This window comes from Fukomys damarensis, unplaced genomic scaffold, assembly GCF_012274545.1.
Source record: "Fukomys damarensis isolate Sample0158 unplaced genomic scaffold, DMR_v1.0_HiC HiC_scaffold_24, whole genome shotgun sequence".
In the NCBI taxonomy this organism is placed as follows: Eukaryota; Metazoa; Chordata; class Mammalia; order Rodentia; family Bathyergidae; genus Fukomys; species Fukomys damarensis.
In genome coordinates, this window is record NW_022900936.1 from 13510050 (window position 1) to 13522784 (window position 12735).

The 12735-nt window shown below is 40.1% G+C and overlaps 1 protein-coding gene across 2 annotated transcripts in view; it reads left to right on the top strand.

Annotated features, from left to right (window-relative positions):
* Positions 1 to 12735, top strand: part of Grik1 (glutamate ionotropic receptor kainate type subunit 1) — a 268271-nt gene that overhangs the window by 161735 nt on the left and 93801 nt on the right. For both annotated transcript variants that reach the window (XM_033768030.1, XM_033768031.1), the window contains exon 7: positions 6320 to 6463. In XM_033768030.1, the coding sequence (XP_033623921.1) occupies positions 6320 to 6463 (144 nt within the window). The remainder of the gene's footprint in view (positions 1 to 6319; positions 6464 to 12735) is intronic.

Here is a 12735-nt window from a genome sequence, read left to right on the forward strand (position 1 = left end):
AGGTGGCAGGGCATGCATAGGAACATCCAGTGCACTGGTCACTGAGCCATGAGAAGATACCCCAGGTCTCCAAGGCCAGGTCCAGGCTAAGAAATCTTTGCTCTCAGCTTGCCTATATCCAAACTCTTTCCTTCTACCTTTAAGACAGGTTTGAATACCACTGTATCTGTGTCTGGGCCCTGCATTTTGTTCCTTTTTGCATATCAAATATTTGTTACTCCTGCTGCCTAGGAACCTACTGCTTTTCATTTTACCAGAGAGGCTTTCTGAGAACCATTATACTTGGTGGCTAGCTCTCTGTTCCTTCTGCCTGTACCTGTTTTACTTTCCTTTAAAACCCTTATGACCTCATGCCATGTTTTTCTTTGTTGATTCAATGCCTTCCCCTCCCAGAATATAAACTCTGCAAGGGCCAGTACTCTGCCCCTTGGAACACTACTCTATCTTCAGCACTGGGAAAAGCCCGGCACAAAGCAGGCCTACAGATAAACATGTTACTAAGTAATGCATTAATGTAGTAAGTGCTCATGAATTAGGCTTCTATTGAAAAATCAGATATTAAGTAAAAAATATGCAGGACATCCTGAAATAATCATGAAAGTCCAAGAAAGTCCCTATAAATAAGAAACATGAAAGATTAATGAAAATAGAAATTATGCTAATGTAATGTTTATTTTAAAAAGTTGTCACAGTTAATATGTATTAATATCAGTATTAACACCATCACTACAATTACAAATAATGGTATTACTATAAAAGAATTGCATTCTCTAAAATCAAAGATACCCCACTATTTTCCAACATAAAATTCCTTGTAGCCTTTCCTACTCCTATTTTGGTGTGTGTCGTAACCCTTCACAGAATATAACATAACAAGTTTTAAAATAATACAGCAAAAACCCATGTCTTGGCTTCTCCTACATATCTATTTTCCTTTTTAGTACTTTAACATTTAAAAATATCTTAGAATTTCATACACAAAAGATTCTCAAAGAATATTATTATATGTGTCAAAACACATTCAAATATGAAAATAAGAGTCAGTCATACCCAAGTTAAACTTCTTAACTCTAGATTTATTTAAGAAAAATATATTGATTTTAAAAACAGAGTGAAGATTGAGTTAAGGAAACTGCTACTGAGACTATAGAGTTGGAGATACTAAAAGCAGGAATAATATCTAAGATTATAAAAAGTGCTTTATTACCTAAAGTGCCAATTAAAACATCAGAATTTTGGAGCAATTGTTATAAATTTTATTTCATTTCCCTTCACTGCATTTAAATTTTCCTGAGCACTTGGACTAATTAAATTTATTGGCTTTTGAATCAATGGGGGTAAAGGAATGGTCCATTCTCAGCTGGATTCCTCCCTGATTGTGGACCAGAACTATCTATAATTCGGTACCACATAGGAGCCTCAGAAACAGTAGAACATTGATCTGCCATCTGCCTTCTTAGCTGCTTAAATGCATTCTCAGTGTGAAGTTAAGTAAGTAGGTTTAACTTGCACTTTTTACCTGTAACATTCCCTATAATTGTTCTCAGAGGGAACATCTGTGGAAAACCACCTTGGGTTTCCACTACTGTTCCTGTGATGAAAGACCATAAGCAACTGAAGTAAGAGAAAAAAACAACATCTTTCCAAGTCCTGCTTATTTCTATTGACAAAGTGACCTGAGTGAGGCATTTAGCCCTTTCAGAACCTATTTGCTACTGGGTGAATCTGTATAATATTGCTCTGAATTATCATTCCACTGATTAAATTAGAAAACACAAGCAAAGCTTCTAGGGCATAGAAATGAATTTACTTCATGATACTGGCTATTTTGACAATGTGTAGTCTATTAAAGAGAAAAGACTTTCTGAAATACCAAGTCATAATCTGTATTCTTAGACATATATTCCTTGTTTTGCACCAGTAGCCCAAGATGGCCCTTTGCCTGACACCTGTAAGACCTTATACGGCTCGTGGAACCACCCAAGTGGTTCTCTTGCTCCACCTATGGCCATCTTTCCCCTACTTTTCCCTGTCTCTTTCAAATGCCAACAACTATCCATCCGAACTCGAATTATGCCAACCTCTCTGTCAAGCTTCAGTTCACCTGCTGAGGTTGTCCTAATTACTAAATTTCTAGATTCTGAGTGTGTGCTGATCTCATTGCCACCTTCTCAAACCCATTCCAAATCCCTCTCTCATGTGGGGGCTCCTCCTGGGCACTCAGGTGCTGAGGATGAGCAATGCCTCCTCCGCGTCTCTGGCTTCCTTGGCGGCATCCATCTTCACCCACCTGTACTCCCAGCAGGGCTCTTGTAAGCGAAGTGTGGTCCTCCCACCCTTTCCGATATCCACATCACTTCACCCAGACAAATTTCAGGAAAAAAGAAAATTAGCTAATCCTTAACGAGTAGAAAAGTCTTGTTAGCTCTTTACAGTGACTGAGATATTTTGGATTGTAAGAGGGAACTATTAGCACCAAGCTAGGAAGTGGTCCAGGAAATTAGAGGGGAAGGCTATTATTTGAGAAGACTTCTGTCTTGGAAAATTACTTTGTCCATCCTTATCCCTTTAGTAAATGTTTCCAAATTTGGAGAGAAAATGGGAATTGTATGCACCTTATGCATTTGCTCTCCAAAGACTAGTTCTCTCTCTGGCACCTCAGTCCTCTCCAATTTTGTCCAACAGTTTGTTTTTAACAGCAGTTACATCTGAAGAGGGTGGCAAGGTATGGAGACCCTCTAGAGTGGTGCGGTTCTTATCCCTAAGGAGGGGTAGGGTCTCCCTGGTTTGTGTTGAGATTCCCAAAGCCAATCCTCTGGTTTGGCGATTTGCTCAGAGGACGCACGTTACTCAGTAAACTTGTACCCTCACGGTGGTAGTTTAGTATAGTCAAAAATAAAGAGTAAAAAAAATAAAATAAGCAGTAAAATCAAACCAAGAAAAAAGACACAAAGGTCAGTGGTCCAGGAGAAACAAGGAATGAGTTTCTAGTGTTTTGATTTTTGTTTTTCTCCTGGGGGGAGTTACATATCAAGTGCTTAATTCTCAGCAATTAAGTGTGAAAACTATGTCCAGGGGGAGTCAGTGGGCAGTTCCTTGGGGTAGAACACTCCCATCATGGAACCAAGTTAATCTCCAACCCTTCCAGAGGTCGGAGTGATCCAACATGGCCCACAGCCACAGGTAAACAAAAGTAAATATTCAATACAGTCATGTTGTTAGCATAAATTGTCTGGCCCAGTACCACAAGAATATGAAGGCACACTCGTCAGACCATGTAGTTTCAAGAGATTAAATACTGTCTCCAAGGATGTAGTTAAGGGCCAGTCCTTTCTTTGAAATGTGTAGGGTTTGAGTGCTTCAAGCCTACAAAACAGTGGAAAAACAAAGTTTGAAACCTAGGCCAATTTCTATCACATTATCTATTATCAAAAATGGCTTTGGAGTTGCTGTTCTGTGTTCAACCCTCCAGGACAAAACTGAAAGGGAGAAAAAAGGCAGTGGCATAGTTTGTTTGTGCTATAAAATGGAGTGAATGTTTGCCTATCTGAGAAAGTATTCTCTGTCAAAGGGTAGTATGCTTTCGGAATAAGGGAATAATTTGTTCTTCAGATTTGAAAAGCACTGATCACATCTAGAGTCTTGAAATATTTAACTGTCTGCGCTATTATGGAAGCAGCCTAGAGGAAAAATAAATTCCTCTTTCAACTAAGTCTATGAAAAATCCAGATCATTGGAATTCCACTGTTTACACTTCTCCACCAAACTAGTCTTCAGAGAATTCATGAATATATTTGGCCCTCTGTACCCACCCCTAAGGATTCAGCCAATTAGGCATCAAAAATACTCAAGAAAAAAAAAAGTGCACTTGTACTAAACATATATAGAATTTTTTCTTTGTTATTCCCTGCACCAAGCAGTATAAGAACTATTCACATGGCATTAGGTATTATAAATTATCTCAAAGGATAACTCAAAGGATACAAAAGCATGTGCATAGTTACAAGCCCAAGTTGTGCCATTTTATGTAAGGGATGTAAGCATCCTCAGATTTTGATATCCAAGGGATGTCACAGAACCCATTCCCCTTAGATACTGAGAAGAGACTGTACAAGTACAAATTTATATTTTTTTAAACCCCACTATATTCTACTGCCTAAAAGTTCCAGGTTACCACAGAGGCTGTGGGAGTGAGCTCTGAAATATGCATTCGCATCCTGAGTTGGAATTCTCACTCCCTTCCTTTACTGACTACACAATTTTAACAAGTTATTCTACCCCTCCAAGCTTCAATTTCATTGTCTATAAAATGGGGGCAATACATGTTTCAAAGGTTTAGTTTCCACAACTGTGGAAAAAGACATGCATAAAATAGTGTTAGTATGTAGTAAATTGTCAGTGAATATTTTAACCTCATTGAGTTATTACTGTGATTGCTAAATCATTGGATAAGTACGGTAACTTGGTTTAAAGGAAGCACAGCTTCATGGCTCTAGAACATGGGCTCTAGTGCCAACTTTTGGAGTTTGAATGCTTTAGAGACACCATCTAATAGCTTATTTCTTTTCTCTAAAGGAGTAAAGGTGAGGCTGAAAATTCAATGTTTGCAAAGGACAGAGAAAGACTTGATATATACTATTTAATAAATGTCAGCTATTATTTCTGATTTTATTTACAAAAAGTCATAATTGTCCAGTTGTTTACTCTCTGCAAATTAAAGCAAATTTGTATAAAATAGTGGTGAAGAATATCAGTGCTAGCGTGAGGAAATCATGCCTTCTAACCCTGACCAGGTAGCTGATTAGCAGAGCAGCTTATCCCCATCACTTAATTTCCATAATTTTAGTTTTCTTGTCTGCAGAATGGGTTATATAGTCATGAATGGAAGTTATCAAAACATTTCTAAGCTTCAGCAATCACTACCTCCCCCACCTCCAGTCTCACTTCTGTATGTCAATTATAAGAGTGAAATGACTTATCCCAAATTCTTGGAGTTATCCGGTTCTCCAGAAAAGTACGTTTCATTTTAAGGCATGAAGTAATATTAATTCCTTCATGAGTGTTCATTTAAACAACTTTTATGCATCAAGAACTGTTCCAGACACCAAAAATTAAATTCAGAATAGTTTATGCCTTCAAGAAGGCCGTATTTTTATCTTATAAACAAATGTGCAAATAAATGACTATAAATATAGGGAAAATGCAATAATAGAGATTGTAAAGAATATCAAGGATTTAAACTAGAAATATTCTCTGCCTTCAAATACTAATAAAATGCAAGATGTAGCAACACCTATGCTTTCTTTCCACCTCCATCAAGACATGATCAATGCAGAGTAAATAATGAATGAATAAGCTAAGTGCAAAACGTCCATATGATAAATTGTCATTCTGTAATTTAGAATCTGGGTTTAAATCTAGCAATTATCACTTATATACCTGTGACCCTTTTTGAATCAATATCATGCCTAGAGGTCAGTTTTTCCACTTAATAAATAGACTTATCTATCTGTTCTACTTATTTTGGAGAGTTATAGGACTTTCAAATGAGTTAATCTATTTAAAGTTGCAAAAAGCCCTCCAGTAAAATGTGAGCGCTTTATAAGATGTGTCCCCAAAGGAAACCACAGGGCAGTATATTTTATAAATCGCTGTGTTATGTAAAATCTTGCAAATGAGAAGAATTTCATGAGGAATGGAAGAGACACCCAGCCCCAAAGAGAAATCCCTACTTTCAGTCTCTGTCATAGGTGGGCACATTTTCATCCACATATCTGGCTTCTCAAACCTGCTGTTGACCTTGAGTTTATGACTCCAGCCTTCTCAATGCTGGCAAATGAAAGCGACCGACACAAGTGCCCTTAACTGTGAATCATCCATTCGTTTTACTTTCAGGAGTTTCTTTTTATCAAATATAAATCAGTAACTAAATAAATGTAAATAAATGATGAAAGACAAAATTTGACATGGAAATCCTGAGCTTTTAGTAACTTCTTGATCAATATAGTTCATCCTAACACAGTGCTGAACTTAAGACACTCCAAAAATACTTGTTTTCCCGAATCAAGTCTTTTGTGGCTCATCTCAGCTGCTTTTCTTTTTTAAGAACTCAAAATAAAACAGAGATATGATTCCAATTTACTCTGGAGCGTAAGGTATTACTTTGGAGAAAAATAGTCATTGGAGACTGAAAACTGCCCAAATGAAGAAAAAAATCATGTTTGAGATTAAATGGGAACAAAGGAAGTGGAGATTATGACCACGCAGGTAAAGCAAAGCAAGAAAAGATTGAAGATGTGGTGTATGCTTTTCTCCACAGACCGAAGCAGCTCTGATGTACGATGCAGTGTATATGGTGGCCATCGCCTCCCACCGAGCCTCCCAGCTGACGGTCAGCTCCCTGCAGTGCCATCGACACAAGCCATGGCGCCTCGGACCCCGATTTATGAACCTTATCAAAGAGGCAAGTGATGTTTCCTTGCAACCCAGTACTCCCTTCCGCTTAGCGTTTCTTGTCTTGTCCTTTGGGTGGGGCCCTTCCCACATGGTTCCATTGGCGTGAAACCCATCCAGGAGGAGAAACAATTGCCAATCAGTCTTCACAGGTGTCAAACTACCAAGATGTTTTATGTGCTGTGATGCTAAGGGCAAAGCTATTACACTCAGTGTCCTTAATTTCCGCCATGACCCCAGCTGCTCCTATGGTGCACATAGGAGCTTCCTGAGAGATCAGAAGTGTGTACTGTCCAGTGCACTGACTCAAAAGAAAGGTGAGACCATCGCTGAAGGGTACCAGAGGGAGACCCACCTTGTTAACGCATGATCCCTGTGGCCTCAAAGTGTTTGTCTATCCAGGGCTGAATAAAAGAACTCTTTGTCTTAATGACACTGTGATTATTTTCCCACTAAGTGACTAATGAAGTCTAATCCCACCCAAAACCTGCTCAGTCTTCTAAAGGATCTGAAGAGCTCAGGATATGTGGAAAAGGAGAGTTCTCCACTAATGTCCTGGGATCCTGAGCTCTCCTCATCTTCTCATGCAGGCTAAGGCAGCTTGACTTCCTTTCCTGTTCTGAGATCCCAAGTCTTTATACATCTGTGCCTTTGGAATATATTTGTCTCCAACATGTACCTCGGGGTATTGATGAACTTGGCAACAGAAAAATAAGGCCCATCACATCAACCAGACCTAAGTATGCATCATATTCTGTTATGCACCAGTATTTTCTCTGTGGGATGCAGAGATTTGCCTCTCGAGTCAGAAGTATCTTCTTTTCTCTCCAAACTGTAGGAGGGTGGAGGGAGCCAACCCTACATGTGAGCAGAATAGTACAATACACAATAGTACAGAATAGCGACTATAGTACAAAAGCAGAACCATACCTAGAAAGATACCTGCTTTGGGCTCTATCTCTGCTGTTCTCTTCAGTACTTGCATACCCTTTCTGGGCATGTTCCAGCTACTTCCTCACTGAAGGCTGACAGTGCTCCATGGAGGTGGGGGGGACTCAGGCTGCCAGGGTGAATGAGGACTAAGCCCCTAGGCTCTACAGCAAGTTTGCTTTCAAGGCTGGGACCAGGGTGTGACTAAGGAAGTATGCACGAACAGGTGTGACCCTTCACTCGCGCAAGGTTGAAGAGTTCTTCCTTCAATTTTATGCCTCTCTTAACTCTTCCTAGTCTTAGGAGTGGCTATTTGGGTTTAAAGCCCAGCTCCACTAAGATTTATGAGCAGGATAATCCAGGCAAGGTATTTAACCATTCTGTGTCTTGGTTTTCTCTTCTGTAAAATGGGAATAGCACTTTTTCCTCCACAGCATAATTGTGTGGATAAATAGTAAAGCTACTACTTGTAATGCACAGTGCAGGTGCCTAGTAAGAACATGAAATATTAGCTATTCTCTTACCAAGGGAATGCAGTAGTTATAACAGCCTCATTTCATTGACTGAGAATAGTGCCAAGAATTTAAAACTGGCAACAACAACAAAGAAATCACAAACAGCCATGAAATGAAATGCCCTTTTCTGACAGCTACATAAATCTGACATACTGTGCCTGATAGAAAAGCATCACATGGCCTCCTCTTCTCCCTGCTGTGATTATGGTTATGTCCTCAGTCACCATCCTGATTACCTTGATCTTTAACAGGAAAACAGCTGGTTCCCTTTTACCTTGTACTATTGCAAGGAAAGGCAGAAGTTACATAAAAGCTTGAGATCAAACACTCAGCCCACCACAAGTACCTCTTTGCTCGTACTTAAGTTGTGTAAGAAAGTGAAATTGCCAAGACATATTCAGGCATGTTTAAAGAAATACTGAGCTCCAAGACAAGGGACCATATTGGAAGTAAGCAGGTATTTTATATCCGTTCACTCCAAGGCATAAATGTGTCCATTCTCAGTCTCCACAGTTGGGGGTGAAAGCAAGGATGTGGGGGAGAATCCCTCGGAAATCCTGGTCATCCCGTCCTCATCTTCTGTCATTGGACTCACTGTGCCATATGCTACCTCTGGCAAGGCAGGGGAACCCACTGAGAAGATGGAATGAGGGGCAAGGAAAGAGGAGCAGTGCCCCAACCTGCTTTAAGATTGGCACCGAAGGAATCCTGAGATGATCCAAAGCAGGCGCATTTCTTCAAACGAGCACATAACCCAACAGATGTTGCAAGTATGGGATTTTATTAGGAAATGTGAAATAAGGCATTTCTTCCTAAAACTCCCCTTGGTATTCTTCTAGTGACTGCCCTCGAGGAGTTCCACAATTAGAATCAGAAGTAATGGAAAGGAGCAAGTCAGCAGATTAGACTGGTGGTGTGCAGATCAAATTTGTCACGGAGGTAAACCTGCCAAGCGGAGGTGGTTGCGTGAACACGAGTCCGTGACAACTGCGCATCATTCAGAATCAGGAAGCCCTTCCAGTGGGCAGCTCAACTTGACGGCATTCAGGGTTTGAGGCTGACTGGAAAGAGGCGAGAAATTAAAGAACACTGGAGACGTGATAGAAAGTTCTTTAGGGTTAGCTTCCCGGGCCTTCCACTGTATAAATTATATACATGCATAAATACATATATATATATACATATAAACCAATACCCCCACACACAATGTTTGGTAGTTTTTTTTTTTAGGCCTGGAGATATAATTGAGGGCCTGGTCCATGTTACGCAAGTGTTCTACTGCTGAACTATACCTCCAGCCCCCTGTATAAAAAATAATAATTTGCCATCACAAAAAATACCTCCTTCCCCAAATTAGAAGATACAGTTTCTACTTTCTGCTAACATGAATTCTACATAATTGAGAAATGACAGGCTTCATTTGGAACTGTTCTATGCCACAGCATAAATCCTATGTCCTGCAGCAGGCTATCCAGGGCTCCTGTGATCTTAGTGCCACCTCTGTGCTGCATTTTTCCTTTCCTTCCCTGTCTCCAGGACTTGCTGAACCTGCTGTGGCTCCCTGAACATGCCGCTCTGCCTGCAATCCTACTGAATTCTCATGCCCCTGATTGAAATACACTCCTCTCCTGCGTTAGTCTTTGTGTCTCAGTGCACGCATTCTTAGCTGCTGGCCTTGACTCACAGATGCGAGATCTTTCACCTCACTCACAGCTGTCATACTTGTTTACATTTCTTTCTCTATGCTTTTTCCAGTATGAATTTCCTAGGGATTTTTTTTTAGCATAATGCTGACACAGAGGAGGCACCCAATAAGTGAATTAATTAGTAAATGAATGAACAAGTAAACAAAAGAACTGAAGAACACATACTTGCAACCTATAAGCAAATGCAGGTGCTACAGGGCATGAATATTATATCAGGAAACAAGTAAGGTAGAGTCAAGGTCTAGACCAAACCTACCCACCAGAGTTATAGGTTCTGCTAGGACATGAGGCAGTGAATTTAGGAATATATAAACCTATTTGCTCTGGCATGGGAACAGATTCTGAAATTGTACTGTAAATTACTTATCAGTGTGATATTTTGGGGGGGTGCACTCAAAAATTGAACCCGGGTCCTTCAGACTGAACTACATCCTCAGCCTTTCTTTTACTTTTATTTCTTTTATATTGACACAAGTTCTCCCCAAGTCACTAAGTTGTCCAGGCTGGACTCAAATTGGTAATTCTTCTGCCTCAGCCTTTCCAAACACAGGGATTACATGCCAGGTTTAACTGTGGCAATTTAGTCCTTTAACTTCTTTGTCTATGTTTTCTCTATAACATGGGGACAAAAATCTCCACTCCATATGTTTGTGTGAATTATATATATGTAAGTACTGACAAAATGTTTGTCATGCAGTTGTTTCTCAGTCAAGGGCAGCTCCCATCAAACAGAAGATTCTGCAAAGCAGAATCATGTAAGGCAGTACTCAGGAGAAATGTGACAGTACCCAGAAGGCATTACGTATATTGCCAAGCATATTGTGAGTACTGTGTTTGCTATTAGTAACATTGGTGTCACCACTGCTGTTATTGAAGTGTAGGATAATGTAGCAGCAATTTGAAAAAATGAGCATAGGACCTAGCAGGAGGAAATCAGTAGTTCCACAGAGATGGGCATGCAGGATACAGGAGGCCCATGGCAATGGAGTGGAGAAATAAAGACATTTTTACAGTCATACAGCACACAAGTGACTGTTCAGGAGGGATGAGAGGACACTAGGTGACAATCAATCAGGTTGAGTGTCAGTTTTTCCAGGCTGCTTAGTGAAATATCAGGCTGTTGAGCAATAGGGGATCAGCTACGGTGAGAACAAACACTTTGATATCTCTCACCTCAGTACTGAGAAGAGAAGAGGACTGGGTTCAGGAAAAAAAATGAGAGATTTTAGGATAAGTTAGTGAATCCTAATTATCTTCTCATCTCAGACTATTAAAACTGACTTAAACCATAGATCCATTGTACACATAAAGTCTATACAAATTTGTCTGCAATTCCAGGCATCTGTCAAGAGTCCCTAAAACCCTACAGTAAGAATACCTAAACTGAAACTTGAAGTAGAATTTGGATGGAAAGGCATTCCAGCAGGGGGAACAGAAAAAGTACAGAGGAAGCCCAAGGAATCCTTGTTGGGCCTAGAAATAATAGTCCCATGTAAAGTAAAAATATTAAGAAAATATTACAGAACAACTGGAACTCAACCCTCTCAGCTAAGGATTTCAAACCTGATTGAAAATTGATAGGAAACCACTGTTGTGAAGGGAGGAACAAAATGATATTACAGAAAGTTTATTTTTGTAGCTATGTGTAGGTTATCGTGAAACAAATACAAACGTTGTTAATGAAGGTATCTTACACATCTCAGTCTAGAAGCGATGAAGAGATTTATTTAAGTGAAATATACAAGTGTTTTTTTAACTGCAGCTCTAACTTTTCTCTGAGGTTTAAATTCTTCCAATTACTTCTCTTCTGGAATTTTATTATATATTGTGTTAAATCTATTATTACTATATTTCCCCTGTTCATTAATGACAACACAACTGGTACATCAGACAAAAACAACCACCAAGACAGCAAGAACAATTTACTTTTTTGTTCCACCTCCCATTTAAAAATCACTCTGTGAAAATCTGGGCACATCCCAGATGTTTCCTTCCTGAAGGCAGTGGAAGTTCTGGAGTCCTTTTGTGTTGGAATGGAGCCTCAAATCAGTCATTAGAACATTCTGAGTCTAAGATAGCAACAAAAGACCAGCCTGGTTTAGTCTGAAATTTCTGCCCAACTCTGAACTCAAGCTGGAAGACTCCAGCAAAATGGTGTCTTAATTACTTGTCTTGTTGCTGGGACAAAATGCCTGACACCTACAATTTAGAGGAGAAGCTTACATTGGTTCACAATTACAGTTTCTGATGGGTGGGCTGGAAGGCAGAAATAGCATGGCAGAAGGACCTGACTGGAAGAAAGTTAGTTACATCAAGGTAGCCAGGAAGCAGAGCATGAAGGCAAGGGGAATATGCCCTTCCTCAGTAAGCAGCCTCTTCTGACCCCACCTCCTAACATGTCAGCTTTAACGTCTTCATGACTCAGTTACCTCTACATACAGGAGATCGCTATGTGGGGGAGGGACAGTTTAGGTCCAAATGGTAGCAGTAAGTGTAGAAAGAGTGGCTTCTTCTCTTTCTCCCTTTGCTGCTTTTCCTCTCCCATTTCCTTGGTTATTATTCCTCCTACCAGTTCCCCAAAGAGACAGAACAGTTGTTACTTGGCTAAACCGCCCAGTTCTTCCTAAGCTTGTCAGATAGTTTACTTCATGTCCTTGGTGGACCTGGTAGATTTTTGAAGTTAACTCTTTTCCCTGAAGCATTTCCTTTTACTCTCTGAGTTTCTCTTGGATCACATCTCCTAACGTTTCTTTGACCCACACCAGTGGAACTCTAGTTCAGGGGAAGCTTATGCTGCTTCCTCAGTGCCTCAGCATCCATCAGTGAACCTTATGCTCTTTCTGCCAAAGCTGTGCGCTTTCCCACTGTGGTGCTCTGGATCCATATCTGGTACAGTTGTCCCTTCCCTGGAGTTCTGGGAGTGCTTCTCATCGTGGCGCAATTGATTTCTCTTGGTCAGCCAGCAAATCAAATGATCAGCTTTTGTCGATCAGCTCTCTTTTGTGCCTCGTAAGTCACAACCTATAGTCCAATTTAATCTTCTTACAAGTGTACCAGCCAGGGTCTTCTGCATTTCTAACTACAGTGAACCTGAGTGTTCCCCTAGAAGTTCTACTCGCTGGCATGTGGTT